The sequence below is a fragment of the Ambystoma mexicanum genome, chromosome 8 (genome assembly GCF_040938575.1).
Source record: "Ambystoma mexicanum isolate Mex_15411 chromosome 8, UKY_AmexF1_1, whole genome shotgun sequence".
In the NCBI taxonomy this organism is placed as follows: domain Eukaryota; kingdom Metazoa; phylum Chordata; class Amphibia; order Caudata; family Ambystomatidae; genus Ambystoma; species Ambystoma mexicanum.
Genome location: NC_090929.1, coordinates 1,520,228,054 through 1,520,255,951, shown reverse-complemented (window position 1 = coordinate 1,520,255,951; position 27,898 = coordinate 1,520,228,054). Strand labels below are relative to the sequence as shown.

The 27,898-nt window shown below is 45.4% G+C and overlaps 1 protein-coding gene across 1 annotated transcript in view; it reads left to right on the top strand.

Moving 5' to 3' along the window:
* The window catches only part of CFAP43 (cilia and flagella associated protein 43), a 1,012,780-nt gene that overhangs the window by 475,743 nt on the left and 509,139 nt on the right, over window positions 1-27,898 (top strand). Inside the window, exons 14-15 of the mRNA XM_069611745.1 lie at window positions 16,928-17,097; window positions 22,010-22,162. Coding sequence (XP_069467846.1) covers window positions 16,928-17,097; window positions 22,010-22,162 — 323 coding nt within the window. The remainder of the gene's footprint in view (window positions 1-16,927; window positions 17,098-22,009; window positions 22,163-27,898) is intronic.

Below are 27,898 nucleotides of genomic sequence, written 5' to 3'. Positions count from 1 at the left end.
GGTGCTATGGTGGCATAGCATGATCCGGGAAGTCAAGAAGATTCTGGAATTAGGAGTTATAGAACTCTATCACAGCCAATGAGTGTCCCCAATTGTGCTTATTTGATATAGGCTAGCACGGCCTCTGCTTTTGTATTAACCTCTGAAAAGTTAGTTTGCTGCTTACCCTGCAACTGTGAATTGACAAGCTGATCAATAAGATTGCTTACTTCATGTACATTTCAGCTCTAGACCTGATGAAGGACTGCTATCAGACCCCATTGGCTCCAGATGAAAGGGAGAAGACCACTTTTTGTACAACTGAGGAACTCTTCCATTTCACAGTGTTACCCTTTGGTCTACATGGAGAACCTGCCAAATATTTCCTTCCATGCGGTCTGGCTGCTGCCCTAGGAGACTGTCCACTGCTGCAGCCCTGCCATGCACAACCATCCCCTACACCTACACCTACAGCTGATTGGAGCAGCTACTGCTACTGCTACTGTCCCACTGTGGCCAGCCACATGACTCCTCATGTGACCCAACCAGCTGCCTCTTCAGGTATCTGGCCTTTGCTGGTCCAGGACACCTCTTGTAGCCTTCCATATGGTCAGGCTGCCGCTTGAGGAGCCTGTCCACCGTAATTGCCCAGGCTCCTTCCTACATGTCCAGTTGCCTTTGCACTGCCTCTGGGCTCCCTCAGCACTAAAGGGTCTGTTTCCGTAACCCCACAGTTCCTTCTCTTTGCACTTAAGAGCCACCCTCTGGCAGCACTTATTGAGCCACCTGCACTTCTCCTCACCCCTCATACCCTCTTGGCACTTCTCACCTTCCCTCTTCCCCGCACTTGTGCGGTCTGATTGAAATAAGGCCTAGTAAGATCATTGTTTGTCCTCCTTCTGTTTCCCCTTGTTGTGCCTAGAAACACTTATGTACAGGCGTGTTATAAATGACTTATCATACCCTCATCTACCATCTGATTGGAGCAACGACCGCCTTTGTCCCACCACGGCTGGCCATGAGACTCCTAATGTGACCCAAAATTAAGGGCCATAACCATCCCCCATTTGCTCTTGTTGTGCTGTGTGCCCCATGTTCTATTGTACGTGTATACTTATCCTCTTATGTCTACCTTTTCCTTTTTCTGCGGTCTAATTTGTACCATGCATGTATCATCAATATTTTTCCCGTCATCCCTACCCTAATTTCCTGGCTCATGTCCTCTTCTGTCCCCATTCATCGCTCAACTCGCCCTCCCCTGCTCGCCTATCTTGCTCCCAGTCCCCATCTAATCTTATCTATCCTCCCATTTCCTCTTTCCCAAACTCTCTCATCTCTATTGGTCTTTGCAATGCATGCTCCACTTGCGATAAGTCCCATTCTGCTCTTGACTCGTTTTTTCATCTCAATTTACAATTCCTTTGTTTAACTGAAATCTTGATTACTGCTCCATAACGCCTCCAGTCCTGCCTCGATTTCCTTCCCCTAAACTACATTTTCTCTCACCCCTCAGTGGGTAGCCTGAGTAGATGGCATTGGCATCATTTACCACTCTCCTCTGTTCCCATGCTTTGAATGCAATTATGTCTCATTTTCCAGTCACATATTTTGCTTTTGTTACCATATATCACCCTCCAGGTCCTACTACTACTACTTCCCAAGACGACCTGGACCCTCTACCTTACTCCTTCTTACCTGTCCTCTGTCGTTTGTCTATTGGGTGACTTTAATCTGCATCATTCTTCTACCAACTTGTCCTCATCACTTGTAACTCCTCTTAAATCCTTATCTCTTTCCCAGTTCTCTACTCCTCCCTCTCATATTTGTGGTTCCTCCTTGGACCAATTAGAAGAAATTCTGTTTTGTCCCCATTTAGACAAAGCCAGTTTTCTGCTATCCATGTTTGGATGGTGGAGTAGATTGAGTTGAGGGTTTTGGTGTCACATTCGTAGTCGTCTGAGAGTGGCATGAGGACCTGCGTGTCGTCAGCGTAATTTGTGTAAGTGATGCCTACTGCGACAAGGATGAGGGATAATGGCCTGGTGAATATGTTGTATGGGGTGGGGGAGATACAGGAACCCTGCGGGACACCACATTTGATGATGTTGGGGTGTGCGCAGGCTTGGTCGTAGAAGACCTTCATGGCTCTGTCTTTGAGGAATGATGTGATCCACGCTGTGGCATTAGGGGAGAAGTTGCCAGCAGATGATAGGTGATGGCAGAGAATGTCGTGGTCCACGAGGTCGATAGCTGCCGACAAATCTAGGAGGGGGAGAGGGGCTGGTTTCTCAGTGTCTCTAATGTCATCCATTCTTGAGGTCTAACAAGGCTGTTTCCGTCCTGTGGCCTGGGCAAAAGCCAAACTGGCGGAGACTGAGAAGGCTATTAGCTTATAGGAACTTTTGTACTTGGAGATAAGCTGCTTTGATCTTTAGTAGAAATGAAAATGTGGTGATGGGTATGTAGTTCAAAAAGAAAAATGGAGTGGAATCACTCTATTAAGACTGGTGCTCTCAGTTTGCCCTTATAGTAGGGACCTTCCAATTCCGTGCTGTAATTCCTGTATTTACGTAAAAATACAATATAGACATAGTCCTTTGTTTTCGCAAAAAAAAATGTAATATTTATTGCACATCGATTAATGTTCTTATCACTCCTGAATATTCATTCTCATATTCAAAGTGGATGGGCTTAAAAATACTGGCTATAATGTGTACGTTAGCCAATGCATTTCGGTTAATTTAACATTCGTCAGGGCTGTACAATGATTTTGATCTGCCCAATCTATCTGTAGTTCCCTGGGTTAGTTCGGTCAAGCGAGGGTCTGTCATGGCCATGGGCCTGGAACCCCAAACCCTGCACCATCAGGGCACGAGAGCAAGGGGTAACACAACCTTTAATTGTCCCTTGGGGACAATGCAACATGGAGGGCCCAGCTGGCCTCAGTCATGGCGCAAATAAATGTGCACTAGCACATTTTTCTTTGGTGCAAGTACTTTGTTTCCTCTACAGGGGCCCCCACGTGCATTCAGTCGGGCATGGCGCTGGGGAGAGTCAGACTGCACGTGTAAGCATCCTTTAGGAGTGGCAGGGTGGGGCCGATGAGTCAGGACTAATGGCCGTGGCCAGAGGTAGGCTATATAAGCCTGCTCAGCCCTCATGCACGCGCTTCGCGTTATTCTGCTATTGCAGCGTAACGCTCACCGCCGCCTAAGCACATCTTATCTGTTTTGACCTACCGGCCTGAGCGCACCTTAGCTGTTTCCAGCTACCAGCCTGAGTGCATCTTACCTGTTTTCAGCTACTCGCCAGAGCGCATTTTACCTTGTTTCCAGCTACCAGCCGTAGCACTTACCTAGGAATATGCTTCCTTCGGCACGCATCATAGTGGACTCTGGCATTTATCTTCCATCTCCAGACCTCCGGAAAGCAGCACTCCAGCTCGACGTTGTGACAGACGGTGCCTGCAAGAGGAAAAGATAAAGACAAGGTTAGAATTTGTTGAGACATTAAGTTTAAGGTCACGCTTAGGCAAATCCTTGCGCTTAACCTTAAACCAACACTCGCCTGCTGTCAGAGCATCATGGACTCCATTATCTTCACATTTGGCCTCGCTTCATGCACTGAAACTACTGCAGGGCCACATATCATCTATTGGGAGAAAGCAGAGGAAAGACATCATTAAAAGGACACAGTCAATAATCAACATTACAGTATTTTAAAAGCCATAGGACACTTACCTTCTGGAGTGGTTCAGCCACAGTCGGTCTGGGCTGCCACTCACATGGGCCAGTGAAGGAACTTGGTCCATCATAAGCGCCCCTGCAGTGAGAAGCAGGACCGAGAGCTCACCATCATCAATCAACAGGTGAGACTATGTGGGTCGGCGCATGGTCTCCACATTCTGGGAAGAAGGGTTCGAGAGAGATAGCCGCATTCTCACGATCTCTCATATCCTCGCAGAGCAGTGCCCACAACCAGCGCAGTCCACAGCACACTAGCAGGGGAAGAAGCCTGACAAGGGGAATTCACTTCCAGGGAAGGCTGCAACCGTGCCCCACCGTTCCAGCAGAGACCAGGTGAGTGTAACAGGTTCTCTTTTGGAGTGGGTGTACCCAGACTTCATTAAGACAGGTTGGAACATGCCCGTGGCGAATGAGGCATTGATGAATGCAGTGAGAAAGGGTGCAAGAGTAGAGGCACGTTCTTCGATTAGATGGCCGGGACAGATGTCCCCTTTGCAAGTGGGTGGTTTGATGGGATTAAGAAGATCAATGACTTGCTTTTCAGTGATGTCCTGAAAGGAGAACAGGGGATATTCGCTCCCATTGATGTTTGTGGGGTTCTGTCGCTGGTGGTTCATAGATTGTCGGTGAGCTAGGATTTTGTTCTGCATGGTGTGAAGTTTGCCCAGCATGGCCGATTGGATGCTGTTGCACCAGGCTTCATCTTTAGCGAAGGATCGAGGGGATTAGAGGGGGCTTCTAACTCCCTGAATATAGAGAATATTTCTTTGGTGTCCGACTTGGCGTTGGCTATTCTAATGTTAAAGGAGGTGGCTTTGGCTTTAATGATTGCCATTTTGTATTCTTTGCCTATTTTATTGAACTCTAGTATTGAGGAGTCGCTTGGTTTGGCTTTCCAGATGGAGAGAGCTTCCCTTTTCATGGTGCGTAGAGCCAGGAGTTCTGGGGTGTACCAGGCATTGGTGTGTTTAGTGCGTTTAGCTTTCCTAGAAGTGAGAGGGGTGATGGAGTCTACTGCTTGGGTGATGTCATTAAATGTGTGTGCTAGTGCTTTGTGGTCATTGGAGAAGGGGGGTTTGAGGGCAGGCATTGATAGGTGGAGAAGGAGGCTTTCTTTGGTAAGCAGGCGGGAGCTCCTTGTGAGTGCCGGGTGAAGGGGAGTCTCTGGCTGGGGGGTAGCCTTGGTGGTGATCAGTTCAAAGAGAATGATGTGGTGGTCTGTCCAAGGAAGGGGGGAAGTGGCAGTTGTGGTGTGCTATACAGTCGAGGGTTCAACTTTCAATGTGGGTGGCACTTGTGATCGTTTGTTTGAACTCTAGAGTTACGAAAGCCTTATCCAGGGATTTGGCTGAGGAGTCATTAGGGTCATTTAGGCCAAGATTGAGGTCTCCTAAAAGAATGGCTTTGCTGCTTCTTTTTAAGTTATCCGATAGGAGGTGCAGTAGGCAGGCCTGGAAGTCAGTGGTGGGTCCTGGGGGGCGGTAGACAATGTGGAAGGAGATTGTACAGTTGGGGGATGGGCTTAGCTTGAGGAGCAAGTGGTCAGTGTGGTTGCCTATCTCACTGTCCACCTTTCTGATTGGGATGGAATTTCTTGCTATGAGTGCCACCCCACCTCCTTTAAGGTGTAAGCGGTCTTACCTGAATGTTGTGTAGCCAGGAGGAATTGCTAGGGCTAGTGCTGGGCCGAAGGCTTCATGGAGCCAGGTTTCGCTGATTATGAGGAAGTCTAGATTGTGGGTGGTAATGAGATCATGTATGTCCAAGACATGGACTGGGAGCGACCGGGCATTAATGAGGACGCAGCTGAGTGGAGGGGTTTGTGCTGTGCTAGGTTTGGTCGGTTGCAGTATGGTGGAGGAGGTGGCCCTAGAGGAGTTGTTTCTAGTGGTCTTGTGTTGAGCGGGCAGCCTTCTGAGTTGTGCTTTAGTGTTTGGAGGCCTTATGGTGACATAGGTCGTTCCATTTTGTGTGGGAGACACATCACCGTGTTTCGTGTTTGGATCAGGGGGCGAGGGGGTAGTTTTGTCAGTATTAGACCCAGAAGGTGTGGCCTATAAATCGGAATGAGTAGGGGTGAGGGTATTGGCGGCATGTATAGTGGTTTGTCCAATGCAAAGTGAAGTGAGTGCCTCAGAGAGGTTCAGAGGCTTACTGGTGGGTGCATCGGGATCAGAATGCCTTGAAGTATCATCGGATGCACGGGGAGTGGCAGAGTGCATTGGTATTCCAATATCATCATGGTCATTAGGATGATCTGGTAGTGACACAGATGCATCATAAGGTCTGTAAGGCGTTGGCTGGTTGTAGTGAAGTTCAGAGGTGGACCTTTCAACAGAGTGCAAAGGCAAAAAGGCAGGTGACTTAGGTAGGAAGTGAGTTGGGGAAACATTGAGTGGGTTGGGCAGTACAGTAGCTATTTGAAGGTTTTGTTGGTAGTGGCAGGCAGGGCTCCCTAACTGTGTTGTGGACATCTTCAACAGAAGTGCTACGTATTAGGTCAGAGAGATCTATCCTGGGTGAATCAATAGACAATTGGCCTCATTACGAATGTGGCGATAAGGCAACAACGGCGCCGGGAGTGCTACCGGCGCCATTGTTACCGTACTGCCACATTACGAGTCCTGCTTGCGGATGCGGCTCGCGGCGTGCAGAGTGGCACCCGCGAGCAGAACTCGTTTTGCAACCATGCTCCCCACCCCCATTCTGCCCTATGTTACAGAATGGGGATCAGGAGCCCGCCCACACGGGCACCCGCTAATGGGCAATTACCGGCCCATTCATCTCGTAATGGGCCAGTAAAGGCTCATTCACAGGTGCCGGTAGCGAATTTGGCATAGCCGTGCCCTTAATAAGGGCACAGCTACCGCCAAACTCATAATGAGGCCCAATGTCTGTGTGTAGAGCAGCAGGGACACAATATTAGGTGCAATGTGCCGCAGTCAGTGATTAGTGCGGGAAAACAGCAGGATGCAAATATTAATATTGGTGCAAATGGACATCAGGGTGCAACAATCAATTTTGGTGCAAATGGAACTCAGGGTGCAGCAATCAGGCATGGGCCTGAAATCAGAATTGGGTGCAAGTTAATAGCAGGCTGCAACAATCAAAATTGGGTGCAAATGATACTCTGCTCTTTTCATTTCTGTGTCGGGACGTGACATCAATGATGGTATAAATAGCACACACTGCACCTGTTGCCTCAGTTCAGTTTTTCTGCATGTGCAGCACACTCTCGGAACAGTTTGACCCACCTCAGCGATTCTAACTACGCGATTCCTTTTTGAATTCTTAAAAAATGTTACTCCAAAGACAGGTTTAAGGGATGTGCAGCCTGTGATTCAAAGATGTTGATAACAGATTTGCAAAGGATATATCTCTGGTGCCTTGACAAGGAGCATGAAATCAGTGCAGCCCCTGTCAGTCGATGACTAACAAGGCCTTAAAAGAGAGATGGACGAAACTCGTCCTAAATCAGTCGGTTTCAAAATCTCCATCCTCTACTCCTTCGAAGAGGAAATCTTCTGAAGGCAGACGTTTTGCAGGGGACAAATCGCCTGAAAGGCCTGAGAAACGCTCCAAATGTTCAAAGTGGTCGAGGTCTACGAGCGATTTGCGTCATTCTTCATCCTCATTTTCACAAAAAAGATTGACGGTGAGACCCCATCGTTCTTTGTCTACCGATTCCTCGACCGTCAAGAGACCGGTACGTTTTCCTGAAAAGACTGCCTCAGCAAATGAATGGGAAAGGTTCTGTCAAAAGATGATGGATGTTTTCTTGAAGGCGGCCCCTCCTGGTCCCTCAAAAGGCCCAAACAAGGCTAGCGATCCCATGCACCTTCAAAAGCTGGCAGGAAATCATCGAAGACTTTGACCCATGCGCCCTATAGCCTGAGACTGAAAGCGACGAAGATGCCTACTTGAGTAGTGTCGACCACAGAGACAGCATCTAAGTCAAAGGCTTCAGTCACTTCTTTATCTAAGGACTCAACATCAAAGCCATGAACGTCAAAGCCATCAATGTCGACCTCAGATCTTACTTCAGTTATAGGCTATAATTGAAGGTCTTTTTCAGGTCCATTGGAAGATGAAGAGGATGACAACGTTGTACCCTTTGGGTACGACTGTTTTGGCACTCCAAATGTCCCTGAACAGTTGATTTCGGATAACTTCGTTTAGAGTACTTGGCTACATGCCTTAATGAAGCTAGTGGTCTGGACACCTCCCCTGAGGTGGACTATGCCACACCTGACATAACTGCTCATCCAAATGCAACATACAGAACAGTGATGAACAAGGTCACTGAGTATTTGGGTTGGGGGTGTCCTGCAAAGGACATAGTTCAGGATGACATTGCAGGCATCCTTGATAAAGGCCCTCTAAAGGAACATGTGCTGCCTTTTCATTCAGCTCTCAAGAGCACTATCTTGGAGAACTGGCAAAAGCCAGACACAACAAGGAGTGAGTGAGAAAATACAGACCCTCATCCATTGACCCTGACTTTCCCTCCAGGCACCCTATTCCAGAAAGTTGGGTGGTACAGGCGTCAACCTCCACCTCAAAGGCAGCTGCTTACCCATCCATCCCAACTGATAAGGATGACAATAAATATGATACGTTAGTCAAAAGGGCGTCCTCTGCTGGGAGAATAGCCCTCAAGGCCATTAATGCAACTTGCGCCTTAGCAAAATATACATCCACTCTTTGGAATGCAATTTCCTAGGCAGCAGATAACATACTAGAAGGAGAGATGAGGAAAGGGTTTAAGAACATCATTTGTGATGGACAAGGAAGCAGCAGGCCAATCACTCCAATCAGGGCTAAACGCATCAAACCACTTTGGACTTTGTATGGGCTCGAGTGCAGTCATCAGGAGGTTTGCATGGCTGTGCAAATCTAGATTTGCTCCTGGCGTCCAGTCAAGACTTCTGGACATTACCTTTGATAGGTCGAAACTGCAATTGGAAAGCTGATGACAGCTTAGAGAAGCTTCAGGCTTCTAAAGCGGCTGAAAAATCTTCAGGTTTGGCCGTCCGTCAGCCACAACACCAGCAACATCCACCTCCCAGGCATGGAGAGAGCGTTCTTTTCACATCTACTCTTCTTTTGGACAGAGAGGTAGAGGTCAGGTGACCCAAAGAGGGCTAAGGAGATTTTCACGTACACCTACGAGATGTGAAGGAAGAACTGCTCAAGCAGCCACCTCCTCATTGCCCTCTGCCACAGCCCCAAAACCTCTCTAAGCGCTTTGCACACAGGACCCCAGTGGGAGGCAGGTTAACCCAGCATCTGAAAGAATGGTGTTGCATTACTTCAGAAGCTTTGGCACTACAGACAGTGGGCCAAGGGTACTGTCTACCATTTCTAATAAGGCCCCCAGATAGTCCCTTGAGTGACTAATCTCTTAATCTCTTCGGGAACCAGATCCGCTCCTACTACATGAGATTCTTTCCCTGTTGGAGAAAGGTACGGTGGAAAGGATCCCTGTGGAAGAGCAATACCAAGGTTGGTACTCCACCTATTTTCTGCTTCCCAAGAAATATGGAGCACTGCGACCCATCTTGGACCTGAGACGCTTGAACAAGTTTCTCAGACGGGACAGATTCAAGATGGTCCCTCTTTCGCAGATTCTCCAGGCCCTTCAGCTCTCTCGATCTTCAAGATGCTTAGCTTCATGTGCCTATATGACAAGCACAGAAAGTACCTGATATTTGCCATTGGCAGTTCTCACTATCTGTTTCAAGTACTGCTTTCGGGCTGATCTCTGCCCGAGGGTCTTCACCAAGTTGATGGCAGTGGTGACAGCGAATCTAAGGAGTGGAGGAATTCACATCTCTCCGTACCTAGACGATTGGCTGATCAGAGCCTGTGCTTCCAAGCAGGGTCTGGAACACCTCAGCAGCACCTGCCACTCTCTCCACAAACTGGACTTCTCCCTCAACTTCAATACGTCCCAGGTGACACCTTTCCAAAAGCTTCAATGCACTAGTGGGATCCTGGACTCTTTCTCAGGAAAGTCTATGCCTCCAAAGTTGAGGGCTCAAAATAACTTGCAGATGAACACAAGTTTCCAGAATGGCCAACATCTACCAGCATTTGATTTTCTGAGGTTGCTGGGCCTTATGGCATCCAGCATTTTCCTGGTGCCAGAAGCTCGCATAAGGATGAGGTCCCTCCAGTGGGCCCTGTGAGAAACCTGAAGGTGTCTCCCTGACTAATCCCCAGGGATCCGTCATACAGGTGGCCAAGACATGGCCATCGCTATTGGATCCAGTTTCTGGGCGTGAACCAGTGAGTGAGAATCTCCTGGATGGGGGGTCCTCGGGGAGTGGAAGTTGAATACTGACGGGTGAGACACAATATCCCCTTCTTCGAACACCTTTTCCCCATTCTACCATGTAAGATACTCAAACACTCCACCCCCCCTTTTCTGACACGAACACTTTCGCACACCATGAAAGACAACAGACTAACACCAGAGCTGTTTACCTGACATGTCCCAACACAAGGGTCAGGCAAAGTCAAGCAATTGACCAGAATCACACAAACCTGACGGCCCTTTCCCTTCCCCACAGAGATAAAAGGTGGAGCATGAGAGCACAAGACGAGCAAGGCAGACTGCATGATGAGAGAGCTATCCAAGCACGGCAGTTCAAGAGGAGAAGAAAGGCGGTGAGAGCCGAAAGGGTGACAAGGAGAGAAGCAACCTTGCCCTTTCCGAGCCAGACCCGTGAAATCTCCAGAGAAGGAATCGTAAGACTGCAAACAATAGCCAGTGTGTGTTTCAGCAGATGTTAACGGTACATGGGGCCCCTCCTCTGCTGATAGCCAAGCCAAAGAGAGGCGCCTGCTACTGTGGTACCGTCCTTAACTCCAGAGACAAGAACAGCCAAGTGGCTCATCACAGCCGGTCAGTCGAGGGGAGAACTAATAAGAAACTGAACTGTGTTGAACAAAAGTAGCAAATGGCTAATTGAAATTGAAGAAAAGTACAAAGAACTGTTAGTGTGAGAGGGGGAAACCAGTTGCAGAGGAGTCTGGCACCATGTGGGTGCTCACTCGAGAAACTCTAGGTTATTACCCTATTGTTGAAACTACCATTACCAGAAGGCCTTGGGAGAGAGGTGAGAAAGGGGTCAAAGTGGTCATACAGGGGTCTAGCAGAATCCTCTGTACAGTCGAAAGTCTTTCACCGGCAGATGATTGGAAAGCTAAGGGAAGTGAACCCTGCATCGTAAGAAAGTAGAAGGAATTGTGTAATTGGCAAATGTTGGCCAGAGTGAATCCGATGGAGAGATGCTGATGAAAAGGGGCGAAGCCTAAAAGTCCTGATGAACAGTGTGTTGACAAAGGTGAACCCGACAGGGGGATGTCCACAGTGAACTGTTTAAAAAGACATTAAGATTTGTGAATGCCATAAGTACAAGTGAATTGACAAAGGCTGTAGTGAACCCGACAGAGGGAGGCCAACGTTCAAGAAGGGTATGAACCCAGAAGAGGTGGACCCAAGGGTGAAAAACCATCACCCCACCGACATACGAATGCAGCAGAAGAGATTCTTTGAATACAAGTCAGAGTGAACCCGACGGAGGGAGGCTAATATTCGAGAGGGGTTTGAGCCCGGAAGATGGGGACCCAAGGGTGAATAATCACCATCCAAGTGCAATCAGAAAAGAACTTTTGGTTATTATTTTTGTAGAAAGGAACTGTTTGTGGATCTGAGCCTGGAAGAGGGGGCTCCAGGGGTGAAAAGGCATCACCCAACGTGCAGCAAGAAGGAACTTTTGTTTATTATTTTGGAACACATCATGTCCTCGGAGGAAAGAGACTTTTTGTAAGAAAAGAGACTTAACCACCAAAGGTCCTGATAGCTGAGAGCGAAACTGTTGTTTCATGGTGGCTAAGCTCGATCGTGTGTTTTGCTCAGGCGTCCCGCCTTGTCCCGTGCTAAAAACATGGGGAAGGGAGACCCCCGGCTAACACATCCCGACTTATTATTTGTGAACACTTATTTCTTTCTTGTAAACCTCATCCCACACTCTTTTGTATTTAGTTGAAAGGATTGGCAATAGTTTTTTTTTTAGTGTAGGCCCTTTTATTTGACAAAACGACACTGGGACTGCCTTATTATTATTTCATGGTCATAGCTTGCTCCCATCTTAGATTTAGGTATAGATACAGTGTTTTACCACCCCGCATGTACAGTTTAATAAACCCCCTTGAACTGTGATCACTTGTGTCTGTCTTTACTGTTGCTACCATGAGTTACTTACAGCCCTCCGATCCCAATGGCCACAATTTGCAGGCAGCATGACGGACCTTCTTCAGGTCCCGAGCTAGGTTGCACAGCATCTCCTGTAGTGGGCCTGCGAGGAGAATGTCATGATAGGGGAATCGTTTTGGCAACCCTGGATGGAGATAAGTTGTCACAGATTCTTCACTCACGGGGTGGGGAGCTTGCATGAGCGATCTTACGATCAGTGGACTTTGGTCCCTACCGGAATCCATACTACACATAAACCTTTTAGAGCTGAGGGCAATCAGATTGGCGCTGATGGCCTTTTTGTCTTCCATGCAGGGGAAGAGCATCCTGATAATGACGGACAACAGTGTCACAGGGGAGGTATAGGATCACTACCATTGTGCAGGGAGGCAATGCAGATCTGGTTCTGGGCACTGCAAAACAGAATCTCTCTATCAGCTGTTACCCTAGCCGGAGAAGAGAACACACTGCAAAACAGAATCTCTCTATCAGCTGTTCACCTAGCCGGAGCAGAGAACACAATGGTGGATGCTCTGAGCAGGCAGAGCACATTCTCCCAAAAGTTGGAGTTAGCTCAGGAAGTCCTTCTAGAGATCTTTGCCCTTTGGGAACCTCTCAAGTGGATCTGTTTGCATCAAGTATCAACAGGAAATGCAACCTGTTCTGGTCCAGGGAATTTCCTCAGAGAGGAGCTCTGGGGGGCGTGTTCATAGTGCAATGGGAATTTCTACTCCTGTATGCTTTCCCATTAGTCCCCACCATTTCTCATGTCATCAGTAGGTTGTGGAAGTCTGGGAAGTTCACGATCCTGATTGGGCCAGGAGGATGTGGTACCCAGAACTTCTAGACTTGTCCCTCTACTCTCCTTTGTCCCTCTGCTCTCCATTGCATTTTCCAAAGAGGGTGGACCTACACTCACAGGAGGGAGTATGTCTACTTCAACCAGAAATCAGACCTCTGAACCTTCACACCTGGTTTCTGTGAAGTTAAGATACAAAGATTGGGACCTTCCCGGAAGACGTGGTGGAGGTTTTGCTTTCGGCTAGAAGACCATTACCAAAAGCACTATAAGGCTGCTGTTGGAACAAATTTGCAGCTGGTGTAGAGCAAAAGCTATTGAGCCTTTCTCTTGTAATACACATGCAGTGCTTTCTTTTTTGCTGCACCTAGCCGATCGGGGACGGCAGGTGGCTACCGTCAAGGGATGCCTGGCAGCGTTACCCATCTGTAAACACACACCAAAGGAAGGCTCTTACTTTAAAATGCCAATTGTTATTCAATTCCTCAAGGGGTTTACAAATACTTTCCCACTGGTCCCCTTCTTGGTCCAGTCCTGGGATTTACACCTGGTAATAACCTTTTTAATGGGAGCTCCATTTGAACCTCTCCATTCCTGTTCACTCAGGTTATCTTTGAAGACAATCTTTCTAGTAGCCATCACTTCTGCTCGCAGAGTGAGTGAGCTGCGGGCTTTGTCATGTAAACCCCCTGTCACTATATTTTCCAAGGTGAAGGTAATCTTGAGGGTTCATCCCTCCTTCCTTCGCAATGTGGTGTCCCAATTCCATCAGACACAAAAAATGACTTGCCAATATTTTATCCACCTCCTCATCCTAACGAGGAAGAGAGATTGCATAGACTTAACCCAAAAAGGGTTTTTATAGTTCTAGGATGGCAAATGTTAGGGAAGATGACCATATTTTTATTGGTTATACAGGCCACAGGCTAGGTTCAGGCCGTGACTAAACAAACTTTATCACGCTGGATCATTCTGTGCATTTCCGAATGCTATTTCATGGCTGGGAAAGATGTCCCCGAAAATCTAACGGTACATTCTACCAGGGGAGTGGCAACCACATCAGCTCTCCAAAGAGGTGTACCAGTGCAGGACATGTGTAATGCTACAACTTGGTCCTCGCTACATACCTTTTCAAAGCATTATTGTTTGGACACCTTGTTGGGTTAGGGCGCTCATTTTGGAAGTGCAGTTCTGCACAATATAAACCAGTAACAAAAGATCTAAAGCAAACATTCTCCTGTCCCACCTCCATTTATGAAACTGCTATTGGACTCTATCAAAGATGAGGAATCTATGGGAGGACACAAACAATCCATTAGAAGAACAAATTACTCACCCCTGGTAATGTTCTTTCTACTGGATGTTCCTCCCACAGATTCCTCATCGCCCTCCCAGCCTATCATTCTGACTGTGGGCGAATTTTCTATCTGTACTTCCTTCTTTCAACGCCCATGTGAGTTTTCATAATCCTCAAGTCAGCTGTGCAGAAAGGGGGAAAAACTAGAACTGAGGCAACGGGCTCAGTGCGTGCTATTTATATCATCAAAATTACATCTGTATGCGGGAATGGAAACTGCTGAGGGACATCAACTTGACGCTGCACAGTGGTCTCAGCTGTTGAAAATTGTTCTGAGACTGCAAGCAGCATATCGACATATCAAAGACGAGGAGTCTGTGGGAGAAAAATGCAGTAGAAACAACATTACCAGGGATAAATAATTTGTTCTTCTCATCCTGGTGGACCTCTCTTCTGCATTAGGCACTGATGATCGCCCCACCCCGCTCTCACTGATTTGTGATTTACTTGCTGGTTTCCCTCATGCCTCTATGATCACACCTACTTGGTCTCCTGGGCAGGCGAAACCTCTACCCCTTGTTCTCTCTGTTACTGCGACCTGCAAGACTCTGTAATTTGTCGTCTGCTATTTTCTATCTTTACGATTCCTCTCTTCTCTCTTATTTAATCATTTAAATTCTCATGACACTTCTATGCTGACGGCTCCAAGATTTTGGTCTCTTTCACTTACTTCTCTGACTCCCTTCATTCCTCTATCTATGTCCGTCTCTCTTTTGTTCAATCTTGGATGTCATCTCACTTCTTTACATCTCAATCCCACCAAAATGCAGATCCCACCTTCCTCCCCTTTCTCCTCTGCGACTTTTTTCCCCTAGTTCTTTGCTACCCTTTTCTTCAGCACGTAGTCTTGGTGTTATCTTCGACTCCACAGGCTCCTTTCCATCTCCACTGCCTGCATCTCCTGCTTTCATCTTTACACTATTCCTCCCTTTTTGTACTTTCATGCAGCTAAGCTTCTCATCACGTCCTCCTCTTTTCCCATCTCCACTTCTGTTCTGCTCTTCTCGGTAGCTTTCCCTCCTCACAACTTACTCTTCTTTTCTCTGTTTTCAACTCTGCTATTCGTCTTCTTTTTCCACTTCCTCCTCGTTCCTCTATTTACCTTTCTATTGTGTCTACCTCTATTCTTCCCTATGACTCGCTTCTTCTCTTTCATTTTCTCTGTGCTGTTTTTAAATATTGCCATGGACTTGCACCTTTCGACCTTGCTGCTCTCATCGCATCCTATTCCACTGCACATACCCTTTGCTCACAACATCTTCTACTGTCTGTTCCTAAACCGCCCTGTCTTCCCTCTCACTTGCGCGCCGTCCCCCATATTGCTTCCAAACTCTGGCACTCTCTGCCTGCTGGCATTCACTTCGGTCTTTCCCTTGCTATCTTTCGTGCTCGTCTAAAAGCTCATCTTATCTCATCCTAATAATCTTCTGAGCCGATAAATTGTCCAACCACTTGTTGTTATTTGGTACTGTGTTATGTAACCATCTGCAGCGCTTTAGCGAGAGTGCTCTATAAATCACAATAAAATACAACTACACAATACAAATACACATTTTAAAAACTTGTGAACCATGCTATGATGACCTTTATTGTGTTCATGTAGAACACTTCATGCCAGAGTTCACCAGGTGCTGTAATAACCGGTCTTGTTATTACCCTGTGTTGAACGGTACTTGATGTAACGACCTTGGAAGGATAACAGGCTCAGTTAGTGCTGCGGCCTGCCCTCATGTCTAAGACTAGTGCTTTACTCATGAAGTTGTCAACTCTTGACTAGCGTCATTTCTAAGCAGAGTTAGGGGGAACACATGCGACCCCTGAACCTGGTCTCACAAATGTTAAAGAAAGGGATCAGTGTCCCCTGACCCAGGCAACTGTCGAATGCTTCGGTTTCCAATCGGAAAAAGCTCCAGAAAATCCTCGAGCTGGTGCGGCCTGAACAGCAGGTTCCCGCAACGCTGCCTCTGGGCAGCTTGCGTTCTCTTCATTGTCTGTGGTTTCATCTTTGACTTCGAGGTTGATTTCAAGAATAACGATTTTGCTGGTTAACCCTTCAGGGAGTGGAATCCAATGGTGTAGTCTTTTTTTTCCTCATAACATGGTTTGCCCTTTCCCCTCGACCTGACGATTGACTATAATTCACGACTGACTGTATTGCAGTACTTAATGTCCCCAGTGGTTGAATGCATGTTTCAGTCATGTGTTTTACGTTGCTGCGTTCTTATTCCTTTTCTTCAATGTTTAGGAACTTATAATGTTGACTAAAAAAACGGTTTCAAACCACTCTAAGCAGTTTCCAGAAACATTTCCAATTTGCTTCTTGAGATGTGTTCCACTGACAAAAAAGCAATATTTAATCTTAGAGGCATACTTTTAAAGAGGTTGGACAAAATGTATCGGCCCCCTGCCTGTGTCCTGCTTCGCCCTGTAGATGTCTTGAATGTACTTTTTTTATATGAAGTTCTCTTCTCTAATTTTGTACATGCATTTCAAGTTCAGGCTTTGTTTTTTCTTTGTTTGTGTTCCGCGTCTTTCCAACTCTGGGGCTTGCACCACTGACAACTTGCGGCCCCAATTGGACAAGTGTTGCTGCATTGGGGCGACACATTACTGATCTCCCCTCTTCCTGTGGATGCGATTCTTATTCCTCCAGCAGGCGTTGGCTGAACGAGAAAAGATGTCTCATCTCCTCCCAATCAAACCTTCTCGCCGCATGACCTTTCATTTGACAAAACTGTATTTTTATACTTTAATATCTGATTTTATTTTTCTGCATGAAATAGATACTTCTCAGTATATTGATAAAAAAGGAATGCTGAAAGAAGGCCTCATTCGAAAACAAGATTACGAACTGGAGCGCGCGCTTTCCTCTGCAGTGCTGGGCTCCAGTGCAGACTCGGTGTTTGGCTACTGTATCGACTCGCCTTTCATCTATAAATTCAAACTCCCAAAGGTAATTCTTTGAGTTCTTTATGCACACTATCGATCAAACACAAGAATTTAACCCATCACTCAATCCTTCCATTAAAGGGTTACGTAAAGTATGTGTGGCTGGCTATGATGAAACTAAGTAGTGTGGATGTTATAAAAAAAAAAGTGGTTAATAACTGAAATTCGTTGTTGGGAATTTGTATATGTGGATGATATATGTGCATTTCGTAACCAACAAAATGAATAAATATAAAATTCCGAGATAAAATAGCTCAGTGAGCTCAGCCCTTGCAGTTGACGTCAGCTTGACCTTCATCCACTTGCTGTGAAGGCATTGTGTAACAAGTTGTGTAATGACATTCATGGTGACCCAAGACACTGTTATGATTACAGTGCAAAACATCAAAACCACAGAAATGTGCCATTTATGGTTTCAAAAGCAACCATAATTCGGTCACCGCCATACACTGCTCATGGCATCGCAAGTGGTGCCATTTGACAAGGGTCTCTAATTAGAATCGTTACAGTCACTGTGGCTTTGTTTGTGTTTTTTCTCATCTCTTAATTAAAAGTTAATGTAGGCAGTCTGAGTTAGTATTGTTTTCCTTAACTGTTTGTGATCCTTGTTCCCTATGAGAAATCTGGATGTGTGCATATGAACTGTGATGTCATTCGTGGCTTTCATCACCATACCATCTGAATTTCTGTGGTTTTTATGTTTGGCGCAGCAGCCATAACGTTCCTTCATTATAGCTTGTTCAGTCGTTTTTTAATATTTAAGTACACCAACACATCCAAAGTGACAAGGATGACCAAGAGACACTGTCCAGGAATGGTCTTTTGTCATGTGCCATGGTCAACAATTAAACATTTTGGTGTCCGCTGGTCCTCAGATCTGGTTCCTACGTGGCTGTGTGCCCACAGACCCGGCTCTGGGTAGGCTGACACAGACCCAGCTCAAACTTGCCTCATTGCCCATGTGCTCCAAGCCGGATCCCTAGGCCCATGCAGATACAGGTATGTGATGGGTCTAGGGGGCAATACACACAGATCCAGCCCGAAGAGACTCTCCCCCCATGGCCGTGTCTCCTGTGTGCCTGCTAGTAGTGCTACGCTTGTTCTGTTCCGCCACACAGTTATGCAGATATCGTCAAAAACACAGTTCATTCCCCACCCTTTGTTAAATACAAAAAATCAAAAAATACTTTTTTTTTCCTTCCCCCAGGCCCCTGCTTCTCCTTTCGGTCTCCTTACTCACACGCAAACCACACAAGACCACTCCTGGGCCTCCTCCCTACACAATAAAATACACAAATAAAACAATGTAAAATAATCAGCTAAAATAACAATCACTACTATGGCCGAGCTCTCTAATTATACAGAGCTCCTATGTATTTCATCTTTTCTTCTTTGTTAAACAACGTTTATGGCGCACCCTTTCATCCTCACTTGGGGAGGCTCCTTATCTTCCCATTTTCTTTTCCTTATTATGCTCCTTAAAAAATTAATAAAACAAGCCACAGGAATGCCACACTCCCAATTTCAATCTCTGCGTGTTCACACTGTTCTCACTTCCCCACCCATCTGTGCCCTACTTGTTATCCCATGTAAGGCTATACTCACGTGCTTTCGTTCACCCGAACTATTCCGTTCATGGGGTACCAACATAGGCTTGTACCTCTCCTTAGGGCCGCACCTCACTACAAAGAGCAGGCAGGATTCTGCAAAGACGGCTCCTGCACGGCCACTGGGAAGTACGCTTTTTTTGGGGCTGTAGGTGTGCGTGGACCTTCTGGAGAGGTTGTCTGGATACCTCCGCAGGTACGGGTGGCAATGAGATCACATCACGGTCACCAAATGAAGGCACACCCGTGTACGTTGATGCAGAAAAATACAACCCGCTAGGGAAAAAAGGCCAAGAGATTTCTTGCCAGGATAACAACTTTTAATCGTACAAAAGGTAAGGGTGCAAGCAAAGAACTCTGCTGCTCGAGAACATTCTGAAATCCAGTGATACAAACATACGCTTATAAGGCATCACTGTGTCACTGCTATATGGTATAACTCTGCATGGCTGGTTGGCGAGACACTACACGTGGCCCAGCATCATAGGGGATGGCAGGCTGCGATTGGTTCCAGTCAAGCCCGTCTGTCTTCTCTCACATGGGGTCAGCTGGGCTCATCTCTCCAGAGACCAAAGGTCAGGCGCTTCACATGTTGCTTTTACAGAGTTACTATTGCAATTCATGCTGACCCACACATTCTTTGCTCTGTTCATATCGCACTCTCCGCTCCACACCCAAGACTTCCACCCTCGTTTTGAACTATAAATGATTCCTCTCTGTACCGTGTTCCAAAGGATGTATTTATTGAATAAGATGAAATGGTTGTGTTTGTTTACATCTTTTGTGACCATTGGTTTTATGGGTGGTGGTCTGAGATCAACCACTATCGCGGAATTCAGGGGTTCTTGAACTAGGTCAGTGGTGGGTGCCATTACTCCTGGTGGGCTAGGTGGGGTTTGGAGGTTTGCTGTTGGCCTGGCTGTGATGGATGTGCGCCGTAAGGAGCCTGGTTCTGTCTCCTGGCCTTGCAGGGCGCATTCCTCTCTTGGATAACAAATAATTGTAACAGTTAAGGAACAAAGTGAAGTTTCTATGGGAATTAGAAGCGCAGGCTCATCTGCCCTCAGTGTTTGGGCCTGTTCGGGTTTCTCGGCCAGGCCTACGTTTTACCGCGCAGCCATGCAGGACTGAAGGTGTCTATCATATCAAAACATTTGCATCTCTTTATATGCGCGCACTAAGTCTATGCATCTATAATTTCTGCAATATTGTGTTCATGCTGGGTTTCTTAGCACAGCCCTCTCCCCCCTCATACGTCGCACGTCTGTCTATGGGGCTTGCCTCACTCTAAAGCACCTAAAGGGGTGGGAAAGGCTAATTTCCTTCCGAAAAGAGGTTATATCAGTAAAAGATTATAAGAGTCTGGAGGAGGAGACAACATCATGAGGCGGTGGTGAAGTGGTAGAGGGGGTGCTTATAGCAGGAGAATACAGCAAGAGTTTCAAGGAGGGGAAAACATCAGGAAGAGGTGGTAAAGATTTGGAGGATGGGTGGAAATCGGGCGAAGGTGTTGAGAGACTGTGGGAAGAGGTGACATTGGGGTTAAGAGTTGGAGAAGGTAGTTGTATCAGGAAAAGTGGTGAAAGTCAAGAGGAGACATTTATTGCAGGAGGAGGGGCTGGTAACACCTGAAGGGGGTGGTGGTGAAAACAGCAAAAGTAGGAAGGAACAGAGAGGCAGAGGTGGCCACAAAGCAGTTGACAGATGCAGAAGGATATTCAAATTTCATGCAGCACGCTCATAATAATTAGGAAGTAACTTTAAAAGATCATCCGGCAGTGCAAGCATGAGGGTGGACAGGGGCCTAGGAGTTGTACCTGAAGCTGGTGGAGGCGCACCATTCAGGGTTTCCCAGAACCTGATGCAGATTTGGACTTGCTGGGGCCTCTTGTTGCTTGATACCCATGGGTGCAGAACCCAGCATCTAGCTAGTTAGTGAGGAGTGGCAAACACCCTTGGGCGAGAGGGTGAGACTTTGCTTGGTTACCCATAAGGCTTTTCCATTTACTAGCCTAACTTTGTTTTTCCTTTAGCACAGTAAACCATTGATGGCAACCACACTTCCTGAATCCTTTCGTTTGTGCATCCCAACCAGCCTCAGTGACCATCCCCTCTACTCAAAGTCCGCAACTGTGGCTTGCCTGACCCAAACCGACACCCAGACTCACATGTGCTCCCACTGTTCCTAGGCTAATTTCTTCTCATCCAGCACCTGGGTATTTGGCACCAGGTCTTGAGGTCCTGTTCATGTACTTCTTCAGGTTTCCCCTTGATCCGAGAATTGTGTGTTTTTGAGGTCCCCTCCTCACCCACCATTTACTTATATTGTCTGGAGAAGGCTTTGTGCTCCCTCTTAAATCCATTTCCCTTGGCGGCTTTTTCTTGAACCCTGTGCTGGAACTCTTACTGGGGTGTCCCCTGTGCTGTCGCCACTGTCTGGTTGCCCATTCTGCTGCACCTGTAGGGTAAAAGGAGAACTTACTCAACGTTTCCCTATAGCCGCAGCAGACCTAGGGGATTTGGATCTATTATAGGAGATCCTTTAGAAACTATCTGAACAAAAGACATGTTTCCCCCGGTCCTCCCTCGGGCCCTGGAGTCTTTAGATCAAAGGCAGCCATTTTAGGATGTATCAGTGATTTACTACATCTACTTATAATTCACTCCCCTACTAGGTTAGACTCCCACATTGTGTGCAGTTGAGTAAATTTGAAACTAATGCCTCATGCCTTTACTGTTGTTTTCCTATATACTGCCTAAGTACCCTTTTTAGCTATGTTTTGAATCATAATGGAATGCTAAATTGGTGTGTACGTGGTGTGTTTTATTGTGCATGTGTGTGGTATGACCCAATCCCCATCTAAACATGCTCTGCTACCTTAGCCATGACAGAGCTTTGGTCAAACTTGATGGAAACTGCTCTTGCACTCAGGAGACGTCTCTTTACACCCCTCACCGGAGAGCTGTGGAGCAACAGCCCTAAGAAAAGAGAAAGTACCTTTTTCTTGAACACATTTCAAAATGCATTTTTTGTTGTACATTTTGTGGATATGCATTAAGCGCAAGCCTTGCTTTGTGCAGTTGCAGTGTGTTGTACAACAATGGGTTAATAGGAATACAGGATGGTTGCGCAAGTTACAGGAGTGCTGTGCTAATGTATTGCATGTTCCATAACTGTTCTTTCTTTCCACGACGTGTTTTTGTTGTAAAATTGCTGATTCAGTCTTGCATGCAGTTGTCAACTCTTAGAAGCTGCTGTCATCAGTTTGCATTTGTCATAATGACAATGTTGCTTTTCTTTGTTTGAAGGAGAGTTCCAGAAGTTTGGCGCGTCTTTTGCCTGCAAAGGCAGTTCAGGGAAATCAGCTTGGAGCAGGAGTTCTCTGTATGTCGCCGGACCGCAAGTGGTTGGCATCAGTGGCCCATGATGGAATGCTGTGTTTGCAGAATGCGCATGATATGGTAATTATGAACGCTAAGGGCCCAATCAAAGGTACGAAAGATAATGTAGATACACACTCTAAAAGCACCTGTCCTGCTCCAATAGGTCCACAGGCTGCACCTCCTCTCCTCTTGTCACTTCCTGTTTCAGGGACTGGCGGAAGTCCACAAAATGAAGGACAGCCCAAGTAATAACAAGTATTGGCAATGCACACAGTCTGGGCATGTGAAAGCCACTTGCCAGACACTGTCATAGTGGTATTAACTGGCCATTGACAGCAACAGGTGCAAGTACTTGGATATCTAATAGCAGTGCCTGGTAAATGCCTAATACTTATACAGAAGCCGAAACTGTTGGATTTTCCAATGCTTGTTTTTAACGGCTTCAGTGAAAGGATACTCATAGTGCTTATAAATAAAGTGCCTGAATGAATCGCTCTGCTTAAGACATGTTTATTACAGCAGATATGCGAACACAGGCAGTGAATAATGCAGATGCGCCGGTTGCCCACACCTAAATATTCTTGGTCAAGTGCAGCAGTTACAACAACTTTGACCCCCCAAAAGGACACAACTCAACAATAAAACTCAGATATGTTGTCTATCCGTGCTGCGGCCCCAAATTTCTGCGATTACATAATTCAAAATCAATCCATTCTTAAAGTATCCACTCTATTCATTTTCAAAAGTGGCTCATTGAAGACTTCTGCACATCTACAGCCAACACGTGTTTCGACCAACGGGTCGTTCTCAAGGCTGTTGTACAAAATATCCATTTATATTCCATGCACCCAATTGTTTTGTGATAAACACCAAACATAACCATTGTGACAATAATGTCATTAACACACATACAAAAGAAGAGAATAGTACATACTACATTAGCAGTTCAGTGCAGGAGTGATGGGTACAGAGGTATAAATAAATTAAAAAAGAAAACTATTATTAGAAAATTGGGTCTGTTAAATCTGTACATCACAGCTAACTCTTAATGAAATCATCCGATAACATTAGATTCCCAAATGATATTAGTCCTTAAAACAGTAATTGTGTACTAATCTAGTTGCTACACCATCTGCAAGTGTGAAATGCCAGCTCCTAGCGTGCCTGTAAATTCATTGGCACCTCATAATGAAATGCCTGTGATATAGTATAGAAAATGGTAGTTTATGTGCCCAAAGTGACTAGAAACAAGTAAAAGTGCTACCAAGTGTGAGTAACCACATTAGGGCTCAGTTAAGCAGTGCTCTAGAAATAGCATGCGTGGTGCCTAGAATTTGTATTAAAGTAGGTAATCACCAATTCAGTTGAGCACCGAAGCTCTAAGAAATAGTAAAATTGCAGTTAATTGGCAATTAATAAAAATATTATTTACCACCTAGAATAGGCTATAACCTTGTCTTCAAGGCAATAGAGCCCTTACCAGATATGTTGCTGAATGTTCAAGTGTGACAAATCACCATCATATTGGAAACTTTCTCCAATTACAAAATGACGCATAATTTGGGGTCGCTAATGTTTGTTGCTAATAGTCAACATGTTTATTACACCAGTAGTGGCTTTACAGCTCCAATTAAGTCATTAACTCTCAGAAGGCCTCTTTGAAAAGACACTCTAAGGCATTTCTAGTGCAAAGTTTGATGGAAAGGCTTGATTACAGCGAACTGAAAGAGTTCCCAAGAGAAGGAGTTTTGGCCAGGGAGGGGCAGCAACTGGGTGGGAATGGCAATAGGGATTAGCACGGCCGTGGGCAGTCAATGGGTTGGGCAAATAACCAAATAACACCTACAAGGTGTGTTTCCCTCCTCATATGCCATGTCACCTTATCTGTACTCTAATGCAGTAGTTTCGACTTATAGGTGGTGCAAGTGTCACATAATAGCCCAAAGTAAATATGTTTACATCAATATGAAAAATGGGATGCATAGAATGCATTTTTGTTTTTTGAAATCGACAGACAGTAAAACGTTAATAGCAGGGAACAACACACTTTTTTGGTAAATAACATAATCAGCCCCAACTACTTGGTAACTTTGCGGTCAAAATGAAAGGTGATTTTTGGTAAAAATTAATACAAAAAATATGTAGTCTGCCATCTTTGAATCCTTAAAAAAGCTGCACATTTGATGAAAACATTTATACACTAAAGCATGTAAACGTCCAAACATTATTTTCTGACTTTATTTTTAAGAAACTGGTTTTTGACCCTTCAGAGAACCATAAAAGTGACCATTTACTAGACGTGTTGAGGTCATGAATTCGTTTTTAGCTGAGCGACAGCACATAGCTGTCTTTTGGAAAAACCAAGACTTAGCATCTCAGCTTAAAATGGGAGCGTTTCAATATAGTGTATGTGGTCCAGTGAAATTGAGCTATGCAGTTTGGAAACTACCAAGGAATTTGCCTGCACTTTGAAAGGGTGTTATTAAATGACTGAGCTCATCCTGCACCCACTTTGCCTCGGAACTTTGATATGAGGGTGCATGGTACCAAAAGTCTGTGGGGTTTTCTAGGGTTGGGTTTACCTGAAGGCCTGTTAGCGGTCTAGCCCGTTGTTTCAGCTTATGAAAAATTGAACTGGAAAGCACGAGGCTGCAATAGAGTAGGGCTAACCGTCTCCATTTACTGAAGTAAAATAAGGTCATATTTAAGTTTTTTGGGAGGCGCTAAAGGCCACCATCAGAGGGAAGATAATTATCCCTTCTTCCCATCTTAAAAAGATTAGAGCCTGTGAAGAAGAGGATTTAGTAAGTGCCCCAAGAGAAGCAGAAAAAGACTACTGTGAAAACCCATTAGATGATCAAAGGGAGAGAGTACTCTGGGCCAGGTAGTGATTAGATGGCTGGTTGACTGAAAAATACGAAAGAGGATTGTTTTATGTAAGGCAATTCTACTGGGAGCTTGGGGAGAAAGCAGGATCGTTATTGGCTGACGGGCTTAAAAAATTAGAGGAGAGTATGAATATTATGTACATTGTCATGGATGGTAATGTGGTGTTGACAGAAAATGAGGATATTATGGAAGCATGCAGAGCCTTTTATGAGGAATTGTATAGGGCTGAGGAATCGGGCACAGAAGCTGAAAATAAAGTTTATAAAAGGAATTTATTTGCCAGTATTGCAGGACAATGAAAATGAATCCTTAGATGCAAAGCCTTCCGAAGAAGAACTGTTAATGGCAATTAAGAATACTCCAAAGTATAAAAGTCCTCAGCCTGACGGGGTCCCGGTTGAGTTTTACAGTGAATTTATTGACCTACCATGCCCTATTTTGTTAGATGGCAATTGTGGACGGTGGCAATTGTGGAGCGGGGGTCTCCTACCGGAGTCCATGCAATTGGCTTTAATCACTTTAATCCCTACACCAGGAAGGAATATGGTACTAAGTGCGCAAATTATGGCCCCATCTCACTGCTTAATGTGGATGTTGAGCTTTTGGTAAAAATAAATGCGTGTAGACTGGGTCTAATAGTGCCTCAAATTATTCATGGAAATCAGACTGATTTTATGCTGGGCCATTATAGCTATGATAACATGCGAGAGGTTATGGATGTCATTCATTTTAATAAGGATAAGCATGACCGTTAATGGAATTGAGTGTGGACGCAGGAAGGCGTTTGATCATGTAAACTGGGCCTATTTAAGGTTTATATTGGAACATCTTCTCTTTGGCCCTGTCTTTATGCAGTTCTTTAATGTGCTGTATAGTAGGGCAAAAGCTCTGATTTTATGATTTTAATGATTGGGACTAAATCTACGGTCTTTAATATACAGTGTGGAACCCGTCAGGGATGCCCTTTGTCTCTTCTTGTGTTTAATATACTTATAGAACCTTTAGCAGCAGCGCTGTGATTAAATGGTAACACCCAAGGTATTAAATGTGGCACTTATTCTATTCTATTTGATTTTTGTATGGCACTTGCTCGCCCGCAGGCCTCAAAGCGCTGAGCACTTATGTGTCTAGAGTGCTATTATATGCAAATGATACCACCCAGTGGTAGGTTTATCATGGCCGGCAAACATCTTGGAGAAGATTATCACTACCCAATTGCAGGAGTTTGTAGACAAGGAGTCTCTCCTGGACCCTCTACAGTCTGGGTTCTGCCCAAAATATGGGACGGAAACTGCATTAGAGGCAGTATGGGACGATCTGCTGCGTGTATCAGATCAGGGATAACTCTCGCTGCTGGTGATGTTAGACCTGACAGCAGAGTATGACGCAGTGGATCATGCTATACTTGTCAACCATTTAAGGGAAGTGGAGATGGTCTCAGACAAGGCCATTAGTTGGTTTGAATCAGTTTTGTCTGAACGCCACCAACAGGTAAGGTTGGGAGGTTTTGTGTCAGATTCCATCAGACAGGAGTGCGGGGTCCCTCAAGGATCCTCACTTTCATCTCTTTTATTGAATCTGTACCTGAGGCCACTTATGAACATAATGCGTAAGCATAGGGTGGGTTTCCAGTCATATGCCGATGACACGCAGCTGTTCATAAGACTTGACCATGTGGAGGAAGCTTTCGCAAGAATAACAGTCTGGCCAAAATCAGCAGTTGGATGTTGGTCAACTCCCTTTTACTTAATTTTAACAAGACAGAAATTACCCTGCTCGCTCCAAAACATCTCCTTACTAAGGATAGATGTCCCTTGCCTGGGGCCTTGTTGGCATTTTATTAAAATGTGCTCCCAGATGAAAAAATCTCAGCTGCATATGGCAGAATGACTTGGGTTGTGAAGCTCAAGAAGTGCAGTGCGTTTTTTATTCTTTGCAACTACTCAGACAAGCTTTTCCGTTTGTCCCAGTGAGAGATCACATAGTAGTGGTGGGCGCTATGGTTAACTCACAGTTGGACTATTGCAGTAGCCTTTTGGCTGGCGTTCCGGAAAAACAGGTTCAAATACTTCAAAAAGCCCAAAATGTTGGAATCCAAATGGTTTTCCGGGTTAGGAAATCCACTCCCATTTCAGGGATACAGCAATCTTTACACTGGCTAGCAGTGGAGGATAGGATCAGGTTTAGGATCATTTGTCTGATTTATAAGTGCCTGAACAAGTTGGCTCAGGTCAGGTCAGGAAACTGCAGTCTTTCCCTGGGTTCTAAGTATGGTAACCAACAAACAGAGCCTATTCAATCTGGCTATGCTTCAATTTATGTATACTCGCAATCGTGACATTACATGTCATCAGCGCTTAGATTTGATTAAGTTTGTCCACAGCGCGGTATAAATGGCTCAATCAATCAATCAGATTATCTCTTCCCGTTTCTTTCAATACCGGAGTACTCATTTTGGAATGTATTGGAACTATTTCATTGTTTTGGTAACATATCGAACTTTAAAATTAATATATTGTTAGGAAACCATGGTATCAACAGTGAGACGACAGACACAAGTGATCACAGTTCAAGGGTGTTTATTGTCTTAAAAAGGGTTTGAAAAACACACATCTAATCCTAAATCTACAGATGGGAGCATGCTACAACCATCAAATAATAATAACACAGTCCAAGTGGTGTTTTGTCAAAATAAAAGGGCCTATACTAAAAAAAAACTTTTGCCTATATTACCTCTAAATAGAACAACATGTGAAAGGGGTATGAAATGCAAAAAGGAACAGTGTCCAAAATAATATGTCAGAATGGTAGAGCAATAAAGTTCCCTTCCCCACGTTTTCAGCACAAGCTAAGGTAGAGCACTGGGGCTCTATAGCACACTGTGGCTTCTCTTAGTGCGAGGAGGCAGTCTCTAAGGCACAGCAG